Genomic DNA, 19,436 nt, shown 5'->3' with positions numbered 1-19,436 from the left:
GCATGAAAATCCTAACCTCAAAAAAATCACCCGTTACATACATACATTACACTTGAAAGACTAAAAAAAAGTGTCGTTTGTGTTAAATCTCTCCCCAAATTTTATTAATTCTTTTAATCTAGAAACTTGTGCACATTTTTTTTCAAATAACTTATTCAAAAATTATTTTAAATAAAAAATTAACAAAAAAGGTGATTTGCATCGGCCGGGAATCGAACCCGGGCCGCCCGCGTGGCAGGCGAGCATTCTACCACTGAACCACCGATGCTGTTATTCAAGCCAGCGCCAAAGAGCAAACACAAACGCTAGGCAAGAGAGGGAGAGTGTGAGAGGAGTCATAAAGCATTGTTGACTTGCGATAAACATTGAATAAAATTTTCCGCGGTATTTTTAATTCACTTATGTACGCAAATAAATATATATTTTACATATGTATTTATTTATTTATAAATTTTTTATCAGTGTTTCACATTAGCAAATTCAAAACATGCGCGTGCTTGTGTTAACATGCAGATACGTACTTACTATGCGTATTTACATATAGTGGTCGCACCACATGTTGACGATTTTTAACAATTTTATTTTAGATGTTTTTTTTTTTATAGATATATTGTTCTAGCTTTGACAAAACTCTTATCAAAAAAAGTTAATAAATATTCGTAAAAATTTCGAGCTTGCTTTAGAAAGATTTTGAATACATATACATTCGAGTAGCGCATTGAGTTCTAGTAAAATAAAGTAAGGGGTTCAAGTAGCTAAAAATTTAGTTTTATATTTATTATGTTATTAGAAAATGCCCTGTGAGAACTTCAGTTGTTATGCGAATGTCTTGCATTGTCTATTCAGTAGAAATTTATACGACTACTAGTAATTTTTAGCAAAAAAAAAAACCGACTTCAACTCCCATATAAAAAAAATATATATATATATATATCTCATGATCCGCTGATCGGATCTTAACCAGATTAGTAAAAAGTATGCAAAAAGAATTATCGAAATCGGTTGACGTGGTCCAAAGTTATACATAAAAAAAAAAAAAAAAAAAAAAAATATTCCGACGAACTGATAACCTCCTCCTTTTTTGGAAGTCGGTTAAAAAAAGGAATTCACGGATATCCCTTCTATCTATATCAGGAAATGTTGTTCCCTAATGCACAACTTCAGCAGCCTTGCAATCTCCCTTAACGGCCTAGAGAAACCATACCTATAAAAGTCACCCATGTCTTATCCGAAACATGAGATTAGAAACTTAAATTGGCGGTGATCGAAGAAGAGGGATCACTATCGATATATGCAAAACTTTAATTTTAGTTGGTTTTCAAGTATTTTGATAGCAATTTCGGCAGGCAAAAAAAATTCTGAGTGGCAATACCCATACCACGTTACGTTCTAATTAGATTAACCAGCTACTGTTAGCTACTGGAAGATACATAAGTATGTACAAATTTTTTATAGATTTTTTATGTTATTTACTTTGTTTAATTTCATTTATTTTAATTCTGTTATTCAATTATTTTATTTTTAATTTTTTCCTCTTTTGTTTCATTCGTTTTTTTTCTTACTCTCATTTTTCAGATCTGGTGGACAGCACTGTCTGTTGCCTTGGGTCTGGACGTACGCGGTGATATAATCAAAGGTGTGCCATGTATCAAACGCTATCATCAATTATTCTGTCCGACAGCGGGCAATAGCTATCCAATGTGAGTATAAAAAAATAAAAATAATAATTTCGAGTGCTCGTATTTATAAAAGACGTAGCAGACATGTTGAAATACATAAAATATTTATCGCTCTTAAGGTGACAAGAAGCTAATCACTTGTCGATTGAGCTCGTTTACTTTGATTGTCTCGAATTGGTAAGGGAATAGATTTATTTTTGGGTTTTTTTTTTGACATATTTCCAGCTTTTGTTCATCTATTAACAAACTTTTTTTATTTACACATACCAATACAGTGACGAAAATATAAATAGGGAAGAGAAATTTTAGCAATTCGTCGAATTTTTATAAATGTGCTACAAAGTTTGAAATTTTGTATGGTTTTTTTTTCAGATAGTAAGCTTCTTATATTTTCATAAAACATAATAAAAAAATTTTCAAACAAAGAAAAATAGCCAAAACTTGCTAAAATGTCTCTTCCACATTTAAATTCTCGCCACCGCATTTATTTTGCGTAAAAAGTTTTTTATACATTCATTTATTTACTTCTTTTGTATTAATTGTTTTGTATTAATTTTTTTTTTTTTGCCACTTTAAACTCATCTATCGACTGCTACTCTTTTAACTATAATTAATTAAGCCATTAAACTCAACTCAATTTTATTAAAAGAAAAAAGGGCAAATCTTCACCTACTTTACTTAGTTATTATTATTATTTTTTTAATACAGAGTCATTAACTTAACCAGTCTATTCACATTGCGCTTTGTGTCAAAACTAATTTTAAAATTAGTGTTATTGATAATTTCAATGTTGTTTTGTGTTATTTAAGGTTGAACTTCTTCAATAATCTTATTGTTGACCTCTAAGCTATAGACATCGGGCGTTTTAACTAATGTGTAGTGATTAAATATAGCAGGCGGTTCCACTAGCATACTTTTTTTACACACTGCAATTGTCGGTAATACCCTAAAGCTAAAATTGGTTAAGACTAGATGGCTGCATAAAAATTTCCGTCAAATACATATGTATATGTATGTATGTATAACTTATCATTAAAAATTGCGTTCTTGGTGGCAAATAAAATTTATTTACTTTTTTTATTTACCTAAAGCAATCAACTGAGTGTAAAACTTTTAATGGAATAGCCCATAGAAGTAAATCTGGCAATTATTTGCTTTATTTATTAGATGATTATGGGCGAAATAGATTAATTTTAGAACTGCACTACTTTAGAAACCAGAAATTGATGCTTGGTTCTTAATTTTTTCTTAATGACATGTATTGCCACTTTATTGAAATTCAAAAACATATGCGCATTAGGGTAGTCCACAAAAAAAAATTAAAGCCGGAATTTTAATGCTCTCATCCCCCAGGATTGTTTTATATCGAAAAAAATATACCCGTTTTTTATTTTGAAATCAAGAAACAATTTAAAGGTCGCTCACAGCGCTCAAAATTTTCCATGAATTTTAAATGGAAAAAAAATTTTGTAGAAACGTTATAGAATTGTTCAAAATCAAAATTTGTTCTCCATTAAAAATACCCAATTATTTCTTTAAGCATTTTTTATTATAAACAATTTTTTATAGGATCCCTAAAAACCTCAAAAAATGCAATGGCAGGCCCCCCATAAATATCACTAGTATTGAAAAATGGAATCATAAACAATTGGTTATTATTATTAGTAGAAGAGAAACCAAGTTTTCCGATCGTAAAATATTGACTTTCAAGAATTCTTTGACTTTGAGCGCTTTGAGCAGCCCTTAAATATTTTTGATTGATAAAAAAAATAGGGGTACATATAATTTTTTTCTTTTACATATAATTTTAATTCCCACTTTACTTTTTCACATACATCTTTGGACCACCCTCATGTACATACATATAGTGTGGGTGTTTACACCAGGCTGGCTATCGGGCTATCTGCTTTTGTGGCTATGGCTTTTTATTCAGTTTGCAACAATAAAATACACTGGCGCACACAATAAATTTTAAGCAGGTACACTAGTAACCGGCATAAAGTAGATACCTGATCCCACAATATTGAGCTTCTACAGAAATCGTTTGCGATGCTTTGTAGCTGATGGTAATAATCTTATTACGCTTCAATATTCTCGTTAGTATTCGTATTTTGCCATATCAATAGCTGTTCTATCTTTCGCATTTACACCATTTCTCCGCGCACACTTCGGCTCTTCCACTTCTCGGAGCACCACAATGTCCCGGACCCCAGCATATATGAACGTTGTTCTATCAAAAAGATTGTACCTAATAAAGTTCTGCGAACAAAACTTTTCGCTTTACTTAAACAATTGGCTTTAGCAGAAGAAGGGGCACTATGACCTGAAAGATTTTATATATCGCTAGAGAGATGTCAGCGCAGAACTTTCCAACTTGGAAAAAGAAACTAAGAAGTTGTTTATCTAGGATCCAGCATAAACACCAAGAATAGCGTCAATCTGGAGATCGAGCGAAGGATAACTTTTCTCAACAGGTCCCATTTCGGTAGGCAACTGAAAAGCAGAGCCCTCTCTCGACAAAGAAAAATTACGCTCTAGAAGTCTCTCGTCAAGCACGTTCCTTTTTATTAGAAGGGTTTGGAGGCTTTCAAGATAACCGTTCTACGCAAGATCTGCGGCCCTGTTTCCATGGCTGACGAGTGCCGACATTTTTGTAAGATTCAATTTGTCGCAGGTTAAGATTGCTAATGCTTTCGCCTGTAATGCTGTGAAACCTTTGCCCATTGTAGTGAACGTTTTTGGATCAGTAAATATGTACCAGCAAGCACACTATCATTCACCCTTGTACCATCTGTACATCGCTAGGAACTTACTGCCAGAGCAGATCTGCTTGCTAGGAAGCATTTTTCCAACTCTGGTATCTATCCAAACATAGCTGCACCAAGCTTTTTTTTTATAAAAGTTATCGTTACAAAGTCGCAGTGGCAACGTCCTCGTGGCTGCTGTTGCTTAAAGTTTCCGTTGCTAAAAGACATGCCAACCTTTGAAACTTATCAATATGTGGTGGGTTCAATTCCTGGTCCGAATTTCGCGAAAAAGCTTTTTCTAGTACCGGTTGCCCTTCGGCAGGCAGTGCAAACCTCCAAGTGTATTTCTGTCCTGAAAAAGCTTCTTATGAACACGATTTGCCGTCCGGAGGCGGCAGAATCCCCCATTTGTGTAACAACAACTAGACGGGCACGACAAAAGGAGGAGAAGTTCGGCCCAACAGTTAGCAAAAGCGTAGTTTAAAAAATATTATCATTATGACAGTTCTTTTGTAATATTTTCTGCCATACCGCGAGTGCATATGACAAACCTGGGTGGAAAATCACTCTATTAATCCTTCTTCCGCTTCGATAAATGCTGATGAAAAATATTGTGACGTGCTAAAAAGTAATTTAAAACAGTGCTAATTTATTACTTTATGTATTTTTTTTTGTATTATTTTTGAATATTCTTCCCATTCTTTTTTTTAATTTCTTCCTTTGCTTTTAATCTGTTCCTCATTGTCTATATGTATGTATGTATTTGTTATTCCATGTCAGTTTATCACTTGTTGGTGTTGTCACAGCTTTCTTAAAAAAAATTACGCGAATGATGCAAAAATATGTAAATAAAAAATAAGTAATTCGTAAAACTGAAAGGCAAAAGATTAAGATTTGTTTTGTTGTTATATGTATTAATTACTTTTTTTTTTGCTTCCGGTGTGATCTCGCTAAGTGGTGAGTTCTACGACCTTAAAATGCGCAAACGCCGCACAGTGGGAGATTCCCAAAAATTTTTGTTGGGAAAAATATTAGGAGATGAATATCTAACTTTGAAATTTTGTACATATCATGATAATAAATGTTGTATACGCATACCTCCCATACAAACCTAACCTCAAAAAAGTCTAGTAGAAAAACTAAGTATTTAGAAAAAGATTGCAGAATATTGCAGCTGGATTTGATCAGATCTTAGTCAATGCTAACTGGTATTGAAATAATTAGTGTTATATCACGATTAAAGATCGCTGAGGAAGAAGAATTATAGTCAATTTAATAAAGTTTTAAACAAAAAAAATTTAAACTCCTCAAAATTAAATATTTACGTATACGGGTCCTAACCGCCAGCATAACGTAAGCGACATTTTTTTCAAAATTTTCTTTTTGGTGCAGAAATGCATCTAGGAATTTTTCTGCATCAAAAACAAATTTTTGATAAAAATGTCGCTTATGCTATTTTGGCGCTTAGGACTCGGTATAATGACATAATAAATAGCATGACATATGCCTTCTATGATAAACATTAATTCTTCTGTTAAGGCGGATTCATCGTTTTAGTTTTTGAACTTTTCTTCCTCTAAACTAAAAACTGAATCCGCCTTTAGAATGATGCTTGCATCAGAGCTCTGTCAATTTAAACAAGAATTATTTTTTTTATTTTTTTATGCACTTTTTTCTCATAGTTTTCAAACTTAAAAATTACTTGCTATCAAATCTCGTAAATCCGAAAAAATATAAAAAATTGCAAATTTGGCCATCACAAATATCTATAACTTTTTCCGCTCGTGGCCCATTGTGCGACGCGGCGATAATTTTATGTGAAGACGCGTGTGCCAAACAAATAAATCTTTACTGTTTACAAACAACGTGGGTTACATATCTTTAGTAAATAAACAAATTTATTTATCTTTCATTTCTACAATGATCGGCTTAAGCAAGCAATTAAGTATTTAATAATTGGTATTTCTTTAGATAGAATTAATTCGAGCTTCCAAAATCACGCGACTTCTATTTGGTATAATCATATACTCAGAATTATGAATTGTTTCATGGCTCATCATGATGACAAACGCCAGTCACAAATTTTTCTATACTTTATACGAATCTCCCAACATTTAATGAATTTCGGAAGTTACTGAAATGCAAAAAAAAAAAACAAATATTTTTGCACTTGACGCCTTCGCTTTCCGTAGCTATTTGCATGAATTACAAAAGCATCAAAGTTGTATGCAAACTGATATGGTTATATGCAGGGCCGGATTAACATGTGTGAGGCTCAAGGGCCGGAAGAAAATGTGGGAGCTCTTTAGAGATTACCTGCAGATTAAATGTAATGCGCTTCTTTCAATTATTTATAAATATTTGCATTACAGCTGCATTGGTCTTATAATATCATACCACTAATAATTTTGTCAATTCTTAAAGCTTTTTACGTCAATAATATTATAACCATATATTGAGATTATATTACTGGAATAATTCCTTTCGAGAATTACTAATACCGTCGAAATTGACTTCGTAAAATAAAGCCAAGTAAACTTTCAAAGCTTTTGTAGCATAAGCTTATGTAAATATTTGGAACGCTGACAATGGAGTACTTAAAATGTGATAATGCATTGTCATGGACATGAAAAATACAAAAGACTTCCTCTAAAATATCAAAAAAAAAAATCAACCGCCCTATTACGAATCAGAAGTTAATTTTTCTTAAATTCAGAATAGCGTATCCAATATGGCGATAAATTTCTTAAAAAAATACTAAAATTAAAACTTTGATACTGAATGATTTACGCACTGTCATGGGTTGCAACTCGTTACCAATGGGTTTCTGGGGTTGCTGCTTACAAATCAGCAGTCAGATTTTCAAAATTCAAAATGGCGGATCCGAGTTTTGAATAAATCCATAGCATTTTTTTTTTTAAATTGATCGTCATATTGGATCCGCCGTTTTCAGAAAAATACGTTTCTCTTTTTTGTCCATATTAAAAAAAAATTAACCACTCTAATATACATATACAGCAAAAAAAAATTCTTAAACTAAGCGTAGCATAGTAGTTGTGGGCGTATGCTAAGTACTATTTTCCAAAAAAATTAGTTGCCTCTAATGTCAGTTTCTTCTCGATGAACATTTTTACAACTATATAACTAGTAAGCTCGCATAAAATTTACTTTGTAAAATTTCAATGAATGAATCAGTAATCAATTATGTATATATGTATGTGTGTATCCACGTTTATATGTCATCAATGAAATTCCATAGTGACTGACGCTTGCATTAACGCTTTTGCATCAAGCCAGTTGTATATTTATTGTTGTAGCAGACAGATGAGCGAATCGAAAGGTGTGAGCACACGCCCACTCAAGCTGTCAATACTCATTAGACAGGTGGAAGTGCAGTGTATATATGTGTTCTTAGGAAAAAGATTTTGCGACAATTTTGATTTGATTTATTTCACTATTAATATTTATGCAGATAGGAGTCTCAAATGACTGACAAGTTTATGATATCAAATTTTTTTCCGCGAAATTAATCAGAATTTTATAAAAGTTGAAACTAAGTTTTGTGTGGAGCAATGACTACATCAAATGCTTTCATCAATATCATCTAACGGAAAGCCAAAATCGCGAGATATTTAAGTGGTGTAGAGCTTTGATAAAAGAAATTTTACTATTGGATTAAGTGGTCATGAAAAATGCAAAATGCATGTTAGTCGATTCGACTAATAATTAGTTTTAACATATTAAGAAGCTGATTAGTGGTCCAGGGTTAATATCATCACGTGTAATACTTATGTTGGGACATTTACCAGTCAGCACCCTCACTAATAGCCTTTGTGCCTTATTGAGCCTAAGGCTTTTCATATGTTGGACTTATTCTAGTTTCTTCTTTTCGCTGGCTTGTGACCCAACCAGCCGACAGGTATTAGCCCCTTCCTCATCGTTGACATAATTTCATAAGTTTTTTGTCTATTCATCGCGTCTGTCCTGACCCCAACGCCCTGGTGGATGAGGAACTTTTGACTAAAGACTTTTCACTAATCCTTCCTCTTGGTTTCGAACTAACCGTAGAAAAGCTCACAGATTCCTTCGGCCTAATGCACTGTTTGGAGCCGTTACAGAAGTTATTGGGATCCTGTAGTCACGGCGGCAAGGGGGCTGTATTTTCGAAAGCACTTGGTTGTTTTGCAGGTGTCAGCATCTGTGGTTTTAACGAGTTTTACTCTTAGATTCTATAATGTACCACACTGTTTCTGCTATACTTGGTTTTATAATTAGCTCGGCTTCCAAGATCCGCAGTTCGCAAATTATCAGCCAGTTTATTACCTTAACCACCGTTAGCGGACAGATCTATGAATGGTCTTCACCCTTTTGGAGGTAGCTCCCATTTGCAGGTACTACTGAAAGTTCGTATATATATATAGATTATACTCTCCGCATTGAGGGCATCTGGTATCAGACTATATTTCTGGTAATGGCTGATGACGGGCGAAAAAAAACTCAGTTCAGTTTTGCGTGGTCTGTCTGCTTAATAATTGTCTCAGACTGTGGTCTGTACCATTGCTCAGTTTATCCACTCAGCTGTTACATTATCAAAACAAATCACCCAAACTTGAAGGTCATTGTGGGCTGCCCTCAGCCCCCTCAGACGGAGCCGTTGGTCGCGTTAATAAATATTTAGTTGAGCACAATGTCCTAGTGACGACTCATGGTTATGCTTTGTAGAGGTGCGAGCTATTTCATGGGTATTTAGAGCAACTTGGTTGTCTTTGCAGACCTTAATTTGGTGTTCGCGCCAACTTTTGAACATTATTCAGTGAGTTAGTTCAGATATTTATGGCAAAAGCATATAAACTTATCTCGGATGCCAGACAGCTCCAGTTCCTTTTGTATAGACAGTTCCCATAACGCCGCTATTTCTAAAGCCGCTCTTCTGTAACCTTCTACTATTACCATGTGTCAAATTACTTTCAAGGTCTACATAAGTTATAATCTAGCCAATTTCTTACGAAACACATTTTAGCAAAATCTCATATTTTCTTCTCTCTCTCTCTCTCTCTCTCTGTCTGTCTCTCTCATTCACAGTGATAAGATCGAACGCTTCATCGATGACAATAAGGCGCTTATGCGACGAATGTACGGCGACTTTGAGATGAATCTCGAACCCGGCGGTCCACAATCACAAACGAAGAAGCGCAAACGAAGATTCATTGATGATCCGGACATTTTCATACCACCCGGCGCATTTCCAGCTTTTGTGCCCGACGATGAAGCCGGCGCAGAACAACACGCTGAAGAAGCGGGCGAAAGTTACTTCGGCAAGCTGCGCAACAAACGACAAATCAATCGGAATGCAAACAAACAAAATTCTCGTGCAAATTCATTTGCGAATGCGGGACAAAACACGGGAAGGTAGAATAGCGACGCTGTAGATATTTTACAAACACAATACATAACATTTGTTTCCCCCCCTTCTACTTTGACAGAGTGGACGCTTGTGAGTCAAAAGTGGAGATTGTCACACCATATTGGGCCTCAAATTCGGCGGGTAAAATACGCGCCATAGTTAATACGCAGCATTTCGAGCAGGCTATACACCAGGAGGTTTGCTCGTGAGTAACATGTGATATGTGTGTGTGTGAGATTTTTGACTAAAGAAATACTTTTTTTTTGTTTGCGTTTCTCCCCTCAGCACTCCCGCGACATCGCGCTGTGATCGCGACTGCGGCTGTGAGCAGAAATATAAATGGCATCGCCTGCTGGCCTATGATCCCGACAATGACTGCAAGGGCATTTTCATGGACTGGTTCCTCTTCCCCTCCTGCTGTGTGTGTAGGTGCAAGCCATAAGCGCCGCGAGAGTTGGCTGTATTTTATGAAACACCAAAACCGAAATGTTTCCTTTTTGTTTAATTATTAAACTTAAGTCAATTAAGTATGTAATTGTACTTTTAAAAACTCACTTAAGTGGCTGACTTGATAGAGTGTTCGGCGTAAGTAAGTTTTCTTTAAATTAGATAATCATTTTTCTTAATTAATCTTAATTCGCTCGATTCGCACACATTTTAAAATTAAGTTCTATGAAAGTAAGTGATTTTTTTTTAGTTTTAACAGAAAATGATTGATTTGCAGGAAAGGCAAAGCTTATGCATTTGTTCTAAAGAGCTTTTAAAAGTATGCATAATATAGCTTAACATGCATGTTGCTTCATGTTAATATTTTGAGAATTTCTTTATTGTCAGTGTTACCTTTTCCATTGATTTCCAAATGATTTGAAGTGTTCATATTAAATATATTAAATTTTAATCGAACCTTTTTATGATTTTTCTCTATGAAACAATTATCATTCTCGTATGATTCTCTGCACTTTATTACACTTATAATTGTCTGATGATTATGAAATGCATACATATCTGTATTTACATATGTATTAGATTATATACTAAACATAATACATGTATGTAAGTCTAAGTGAATGTTATAAGAAAGCGATTATTAGCAGAAATTTACAAATTTCAAAACGAATTAAGGAATTCCAATAAAGTTAACTAATTAGTAACGAAAAAGTTGAGTGAAAGTTATAATTTCTTACTGCCAATACGCATACCCGAAGGTAAGGATTTGTGGGTACTGTACTTGACCGAACTTTGACTTGCACTGGAAAAAGCTTTGGCTTACAATAAACTATTTTTAGGAGTCGTTCTAGAAATGAAGATAAAGAAAGCTTTCAACAACGATCTTCCTGCACCTATTATACGGTACTACCAAAAAAAAAGTCATGAAATACACCCGAAACAAAATCTAGTGTAGCTAGTTGAGAGTTTTCATCGGTTAAATTTTAATGAGTCCCTATTCTTCTTCATTTTTTCAACTTTGATCATCGCTAATTTCAAAAATTTCGATGAATGTTGTCAAATATGTGGTATTTATCTAAAATAACATTTTAATCGAAATCAAAATAATCGATGCTGAAAGAAATCGTCATAAAATAAGTCGACCTCCCAAGATTGATTCATTTATTTTGCCAAATGACGCCTTTTACTATTTTTTTTTTTTTACAAAAAAATACCATCTGACCAAAACAGAAATTACAAACATTCAGTGTGAGTAATTTTTAAAACATACATTGTTCAAAATGGTTTCAATCGCAACATTTTTGCAAAAGCTCACATCCGTAAATACTTTTAAAAAAAATCAAAACTGTGAGATACGCTTATTCTATATACATATATTAAGACAACTATATGAGCAGTCAATAGAAATTTGAACACAAAAGACAAATTTTATTTTTAAAAGTTTATTATAAATACACTAGCTAATATAGATGTTTTTTTTTATTTTTATGTATTTTTTTTTTGTTTTGCTAACTATAGATTACACTACTAACTACTCTTTGTAGTATGCAGTTTTGAAACCCATTAAATTTTAGAAAACCTATAAAATTTGAAAGGGAACCCGTCTAACCATACAAAAATTTGAGTTCTAAGCTTTGTGGAAATGATCATTAAAATTTTTAACTCCCTAATTACTCTAATTACCCTTTTTAGAAAAAAGTTGGGTATGTATTAGAGGTATACGCCGCCGGGCCACGCCGCCGCCGCCGCCGTTTTTTGTCATTTCTCACGCGCCGCCGCCGAGTTACGAACATATCGGCGCGGCGGCGGCGGCGGCGGCGTTCGGCGCCTAGGGAATTTTGTACAAAATTTTCATGTTGTATGCACATTGAAATAAATCGTTTGAAGGAACTAAATACTACTCGTATAAAAGCACTATTTTACGAAATGAAAATTACATTTTTAAAAGATGTTTTTTGTCATAATTTGGGCCACTGAACATTTAAAAAAAAAGCGTAACTCAGAAAAATATATAGGTAACATGTTTTTCGATCGACAGCGTTTATTACAGTTAAATTAGGGTCGAATAGGGTAGAAAAGTTTTTTTCCTAAGTAGTGGTCAAACCCCAGGAAGGTTTTGCTCCCGCGCATAGCAATATTTTCTACACAGAGTTGAAGTCCCCCTTTTTGGTAAAAATTACTATTATTTTGCATTACATTCTGTTCTCCTTAGAAAAATTTGGCACTTAATATATTATTGGAAATTTAACTATTTATAAGCCATTTTTCAAACAGTGGGTCAAAAAGGCCCGTTGTGGTGGGAGTTGATGGGTTAAACTTTTGGAAAAAAGTAGGCCAACCTTATTTTCAATATATAACCCGCAAAAATTCGTAAGAACTCCGTAATTTAACATAACGGTTGAAAGCTTATTGCAAAACTTTATTGATAGCGACATAAATTACCCCAATAACTTAACCTTTAAATTTTTTTATTTCTTTAAATTGAAATAGTACATACGCATTTTTAGAGTACATAGAGATGTATGTATATTAGGGTGCCCATCGAAAATCGTTTTTTTGTACCTTAGTACTACATATTTTCAAATTGTGGAAATTATCGATGGTCAAAATTTAAAAAATTCATTGAAATTCAAGCAAAAATAGTCTCTCAAAAACTCATGAATCTAGAAAATCGTATTTTCTGACCTAAATCGACAGGCCGCGACCTCTAAATGGCCTTTAAAAAATCTATAAAAATAGGCAATAATATTTCTCATAAAAACGAATCAAATTAGGGGGTAGGGTCTTTAAATTTTCAAAAAAAATCATTTTCAATGGGAAACCTAATGTATATACTATATAGACTTTCTTCTGTTCGCCCATCCATCAGCAGCAGTCACTCAACATTTGAATTCAATGAATGAATTAAATAGAATTATAATCTGATGACATGATGAGATTAGAAGCCTCATGGCTCTTTGGACTCTACCTTATGGGCAGTAGCGCCGGCGTTTCCAGACGCGCCGGCGTCGCCGCCGCCGCCGATTCTTTTTGAAGTTGAACACGCCGCCGCCGCAAAGCCTGTCGGCGTAAACCTCTAGTATGTATACAGTTTTGTAGCGCATTGAATTTTAATGAAGTCGCGATTCGTTCCGTCGATCGATCCAAAAAATTGGAGAATCGACATTCAGTGTTTTCTCAATTGATGCATATTGATCTAAAGTTTGCCCTTAAATCTATAAAATGTTAAAGGAAAGCCCCTTGAAGGTGACCCGATATAAAATTGTGCGTAATACAACAACAAAAACTCTAAAAATTCCAATTCATGAATTTAAGAAGACTTATCATAAAATTAAGAAGTATTTTTTAAGTGATGCAATCAAACAGATTTTCTCTATGATTTTTAGAAGATAATTTTATAAATAAAATCCATAAGTATCTGACAACTTGATACACCTATCATTTACTGGCTTCAAACAAAAGGAATAACGCCAGGGTTACCATGCGAAACTTTTGTTTTGTATGAGATTTTCAAAAATGTTGAAAAAATTCACTAATTTAAACAAGATGAAAAGGATACACTGCTATGAACAGATAAGCCAATTCATTTTTGAGTCCTCGCCGATTTCCCTAATGAAATTTTCAGATTTTACACGAAATTTCATGAAATTCTATTCCCATTAATATCAACTGTTTGCAACATTGTTATAACGAAACTTCATTTCACATTTTTGACTGAAAAAAAAAAAACAAAATTCATTATTTTTCTGTAGTTATTTTCGACTATTTTGGCACATAATTTTGTAGCTTGCTTCTTATTAACTGCAAAGAAATATCGTCCACAAAAAACAATCGTTTTCAAAAATAGCAATCGAAAAAAAATCGAACATGTGCCCGCAAGAACGGTTAACAGTTCAAATGAACTTAGCAGGCAAAAAATCAAGCACTCACCTAAAATGTAGTTGTGCATGATCACGTAAGCTGGTTGGTCAAAATGACCCTAAATTTGTTTGCTTGTGTGCAAAATACTAAGTAAATATCTACAAAAATCGGTGTAAATTTGTTTTGATTTTTTCCTCAAAAGCCCTTCCAGAAACTTAATAGAGGAATTAAAAAAGTTGTATCGCAGTGTGAAAGTTATTAAGGAGAGTTCTGGAAAGATTTATTTTAAAATTTGATCATTTTGACTCAATTTGCACAGAAGGGTTAAAACAGCGGCGAAAAATCAACTGATCTGGTAACGCCACTTTATATGAATGTGCAAAGAAGCAAAGATAAAAAAATAAAATTATACAGTGAGCCCAAAGAACAATGAATTTTTCAACCAAGTTATTGTTTGAACACGATCAAACGACGAAGTAAATTTATTCCAGTTTAACATTTTGAAGACGAATTTATAGAGCAGTTGTAGCTGAGTATGCGGAGATGTTTGCTATTATTTGCCAACTTCCAGAAGGTTTTGACTCAAATCTCGTCAGGGGCATTATGTTAATTAAAATGGTGCTATAAATTTTTGCTTTGTGTCTCTCCGACCAATGAAAAAGCATCTGTGAAGTACAGAATGAGAACGAAAAAAAAACCATGACATTGTTTTCATTAAGCAAACATCGCTTTGATTCCTTTTCTGGTTTCAATTAAGTATTATTAGCCAATATTTGGTTGATATTTTTCTCAATGTACCAAATTCCCCACAAAACAACTGTCCATTTCCTGATTTCTCACATAAACTGAAATATCTCGCAAGTCGTGGAATTTCCTACGAGTTGGCTTCTCTGATCAGGATGCTCTGCAATCATCTTGTCATTGCCCCAGTTTTGCAGCATCAAATGGTGAGGGACAGTGTGTCACAGGGCTCCAACAGCTGTAAGTCTTCTCTATCTATCTATTTTGTTTAGAGATAATTAAGATAGCACCACGATGGTAGACTCCCGCCGGGTTTCGTTAACGTAATAGTTTTCTCGTTACCACATACCATTCCCGTATGACCACAGTTAATCTTTTTTTCTGTATCAAGAGCGAGTTCACGATCACTGAACTATTATTGAAGTTTAAACTCCTAACATAATCACATAGTGATTTCATATGAAAAAAACGATTTGGGAGCGCGCAACAATGATGCCCGTCTTAAGAGCGCTCGTTACTTTAAGGAGAGTAAAAAAAAAAGAAAACAAAAAATGAATTGCATCGGCCGGGAATCGAACCCGGGCCGCCCGCGTGGCAGGCGAGCATTCTACCACTGAACCACCGATGCTTATGGAACGCGTTTGTCTAATAGCTGATACAAGCCATAGGCTAGTAAAATGGAACGCACTTAAATACAGAGTGATTCTGTGTCTAAAATATTTACAACACAGGGTGCCTCGGAAAACAATTTGTAAATATATCTAAATTAATCATTCGTGGTGAATACTTCCATGGTAAGTTTACAGCCGGTTTGTGACTTTACTCACTACAGTGGCTCTCAAACTGTGGTTTGAAAAATAAATGTAGAGGAATTTAATAAAAATTGGAAAAAATCAGTTTCACGATGCAATACAAATTAACACAGAAAAAATAAAATTCACTAGAAAGAAGAAAAATGTTATATTTACTTTAATAAACGTACTTTCTGATAAACACGTGAATTCAATCTACAATAAAACCTTCTAAAGAGAAAATGTGTGGTACATGTATGCTTCAAGGATCAAAACAAAGTGCGTTATTCTTTTGAAGCCTAGCTTTATCCCCATGAAATGAGGAAATGTATACGTTGAAGACAAACCGAACAAGAAAATATTAACGGCTCTATTCTGTATCAGGGACAAATTCTTGTCACAGTGTTTTTTGCGGAAAAATATATGAAAAAGTTTAAATTTGTCAGTAAAACTTTTTTTTTGCCACCGATACAAAATTGGGCTAAAAGATAAAATAAATTAAGTGGTTTAAAGAAAGTTTGAACAGGTAATCCAAATCAAAAGGGAATAAGGAAAATATATTTATGAGGGAAATGTAACCATATCTAATGTACAAACTGTATCGGCCAAGCCCAAAATACCTAGCATACTTCTAGGCTGCAATATAATAATCACAAACATATGTATGTAGTTTTGTTTGGATAATATACACACATATGTACATACATTTTTTTACTCCTTAAAAATGCGTTCTCCTGCTTATTAAATTGTGTATTGCAACGATTAAATTTTCATAAAATATTTGAAGCTTTAAAAAATATAATTATCACAAAATTATAAAAAAAATTACTACTGTTTCCGCCCGGGATCGAACCGGGGGCCTTCCGCGTGTTAGGCGGATGTGATAACCACTACACCACGGAAACAGATGTTACTTCGGTAGCTTAATATAGGTTTTGTTATGAATGCCAGAAAAGTGGTGAATTATAATAAGGTGAAATATTTTACATACATCGATCAAGTATTTCACAATGTGCGTATGTATGTATTGTAAGTTAAGCGAATTTCGCGTAACATAATAGTTGATGGGTCTATGTTTATTTTTATATACATACAAACTTTTAAAAAAATTTAAGAAAAAAGTATGTTTAATATCGAGTAAAACTGATGTTTATTTTTACAAAGTCGGCTAACAATTAAATGAGATATTAAAATTTTCACGACAAATTATTTCAGAATATTGCGTTCACTACAAGGAGAAATCGGTGAAAGCTGAATTAAAAAAATTAAAAGGTTAAGCAAAAATTTTTGAGTTGTAAAGCCAAGCATATTATTTTTCTTATGAAAGGTTGAATAACTTAGTCAGATTTCCCCCGTTTTTTTAAAGTAAAAATCACTATACATCAAATGTTAATATTGCATCAATTCAGGAGTAGTAGAGGTTGCTTTATAAAATAGTGCGTGAAAACTTTGCCAAATTGGAAAAAAAATACGAAAAAATTAACACAGAAAGTACACACAGATCTCTTAAGTTTTCTAAAACTTTATATACATATATCATTCGAAAGGTCTAAACTCGGTTTATAGTCAACTGAGTTACAAGCTTATAAGTGCGTAAAACCGGTTTTTTAACAGTAAATCAAGATTGTTTAACAACAATTTCGTATCTCTATTCTTACTTCACTCGGCAAAATTTACCTGAAAAATAACATGACTTACCAGGTATTTTTACTTCATTATTTTTTGTAGCATTGTGTAATAGAGCACACAAATTTGTACTTTCTCTCTTTAATTTAAAACTTCTTAAATATAATAAAATAACACTCAAGAAAAAAACATATAAAAATATAACAAATAATCAAAAATATTTACCTACATACATACATCATTTTTTAGTATTTGTTATTTATTATATGTGATTTCTTCTTTTAATGGTAAATGAGATGATTATTTCTTAATTGTTTCTAATTACACTTACATGACATAGTCCTGAACTAGGATCGAAATGATCCCACAATGGTCCTCAAATGATACCGAACTAGTCCCGAAATGACCCTGAACTAGTACAAAAATGTTTATTTGTACACACAAGCAGAAGTTACAGATTTTCTGCTGGGTTACCGCGTAAATTTTACCCTTACCGAAAGCTAAGATGTTTACACATCGAAAAAAGGAAGAGCGCCAAAAATAGCAAAAAAAATATTAAATTAAAAAACAATAATTCCGTTTATCGGAAAGCGCACTTAAATTTGCCCCCTGCCCTGAAACGCTTTCCACATTGGACGTAAAGAGTAAAAGTTATCGCACTTTTTTTTAATAAAAATACAGCAAAAACCATATAAGTCCAAATGTCAAACTGTGCAGTAGAATTAAAAAAAAACAACAAAATTTTATGGCCACAACAAACATTTTACATATTAGGAAATTTTTGGAAAAATCTAAGTATGCAAGTTTTAAGGTGCTAAGAAATCGCGTTAGTTTTTGATAATTATTTTTCTAGACGGTGTCACACATTTTCTTCCATACAAAGTATGTTCGAAAATTTTTTTGTGTGAGAAAATAAATGTGGTGTCACTATTATTTTTCACATGACTGTATGTGTGTGTATTATGATGTTTTGGTAAATTTTAAAATATGTTTTTACTTACGCACTCTGAAATACAAAGTAGTATCTTTCATTAGTAGTTTCTTTTTAATTCTTTAATTTTGCGTGCCGCACTTCTCCTGCCTAAATGATCTTTTTTTTGCCTTAATGCAATCCCATTGAGTTATGGTGTTTTCTTTTCTACGGAAAAATGTTGCCTTCTCTACGTACAAATACTAAGAAGAAGCCAATGCAACGGCAAAATTTTTTCGTAGAAAAGAAAACGTCCTTAGATTATAAAGCAACCGACACTTAACGTTAACCAGCTTGTGAAACTTAGCACTTATGCTATTTTAATTTTCACTGTTGCTTTTGTTTTGTGTTTGTCACATAATCATTAATTTTTACTACTGTCCATTCAGTAAAATAACTCAATTCAATAGACCAGACCACACAACAAGTGGAGCCACTTCACAATGCTGTTGAAGAGATTTAAGCCCCACACCGTTTTACTTGAAGTGCATGGTTGCTGTATTAGTAGTTATGTATGTATGCACATTGGCACAAGATGCACCCTTATACTGTGCTGTACATATAACAGCCTATCACCATCTAGTCTCTAGTCTGGCAACTCTTAATGGGAGTTGATTTTGATGCCAACACTCAGACAGTCTTTTTAAGGTTGATTGGTGGAGTGAATTCATTGCAGTATCAAAAAAAGAAGAAAAGTGTGCGGAGGATTGTTAGAGCGCCGTGTAAAACTACCATCTTCTCTAAATTATGAATGGAGAATATCGCAAAATGACACTAAGGGAAGGGAGGCAGTGCATTCAAAGCAAGTGTTTTAAGTACTAAACTAAAGTTAGACTCAGTAGCAGCCATGTAGAAAAAGAGCAAGAAACTATTATAGTTAAATTAAAAAGAATTAACACGTTTGGAGAGGAATACTACTTCGCCTATTTCGTTAGAATACCGGATGCTTTTTTGAAAAAAAAAAAAAATCAAACAAGCACGTGAAAATACATTTGTCAAATGAGACTGAAATTCCGCGTGAATACTTTCCACAATTGCAGTAGTAGGAAACACTTAGTGAAAAATCGTAAATTCAAAAATTTATCAGGCAGCCATCTTTGACTCTTACGGCTTGGTTCAAGTTTAAATAAAAACAAGTAAGAAAGCCTAAGTTCGGGCAGAGCCGAACAT

At 33.6% G+C, this 19,436-nt stretch overlaps 1 protein-coding gene and 3 non-coding genes across 4 annotated transcripts; 1 reads left to right on the top strand and 3 right to left on the bottom strand.

Annotated features, from left to right (window-relative positions):
* Positions 1 to 197: 197 nt before the first annotated feature.
* TRNAG-GCC (transfer RNA glycine (anticodon GCC)) lies at positions 198 to 268 on the bottom strand. Its single transcript has one exon. It is a non-coding gene; the product is annotated as a tRNA-Gly (tRNA).
* Positions 269 to 1,575: 1,307 nt separating this feature from the next.
* Positions 1,576 to 11,008, top strand: LOC108376982 (uncharacterized; the record flags this gene model as incomplete). The annotated part of the gene is made up of 4 exons (XM_017633244.1): positions 1,576 to 1,700; positions 9,509 to 9,835; positions 9,910 to 10,035; positions 10,116 to 11,008. Coding segments are annotated over 4 exons (735 nt in total), but the record flags the coding sequence as incomplete, so codon positions are not given.
* Positions 11,009 to 15,436: 4,428 nt separating this feature from the next.
* TRNAG-GCC (transfer RNA glycine (anticodon GCC)) lies at positions 15,437 to 15,507 on the bottom strand. The gene has a single exon. It is a non-coding gene; the product is annotated as a tRNA-Gly (tRNA).
* Positions 15,508 to 16,502: 995 nt separating this feature from the next.
* On the bottom strand, positions 16,503 to 16,575 carry TRNAV-AAC (transfer RNA valine (anticodon AAC)). The gene has a single exon. It is a non-coding gene; the product is annotated as a tRNA-Val (tRNA).
* Positions 16,576 to 19,436: the final 2,861 nt, after the last annotated feature.

This window comes from Rhagoletis zephyria, unplaced genomic scaffold (genome assembly GCF_001687245.7).
Source record: "Rhagoletis zephyria isolate East Lansing unplaced genomic scaffold, Rhagoletis_zephyria_1.1 Rzeph_scaffold_11288, whole genome shotgun sequence".
NCBI classification, from domain to species: Eukaryota; Metazoa; Arthropoda; class Insecta; order Diptera; family Tephritidae; genus Rhagoletis; species Rhagoletis zephyria.
Note: the sequence above shows the minus strand (reverse complement) of the source record. Positions and strands in the feature narration are given on the sequence as shown.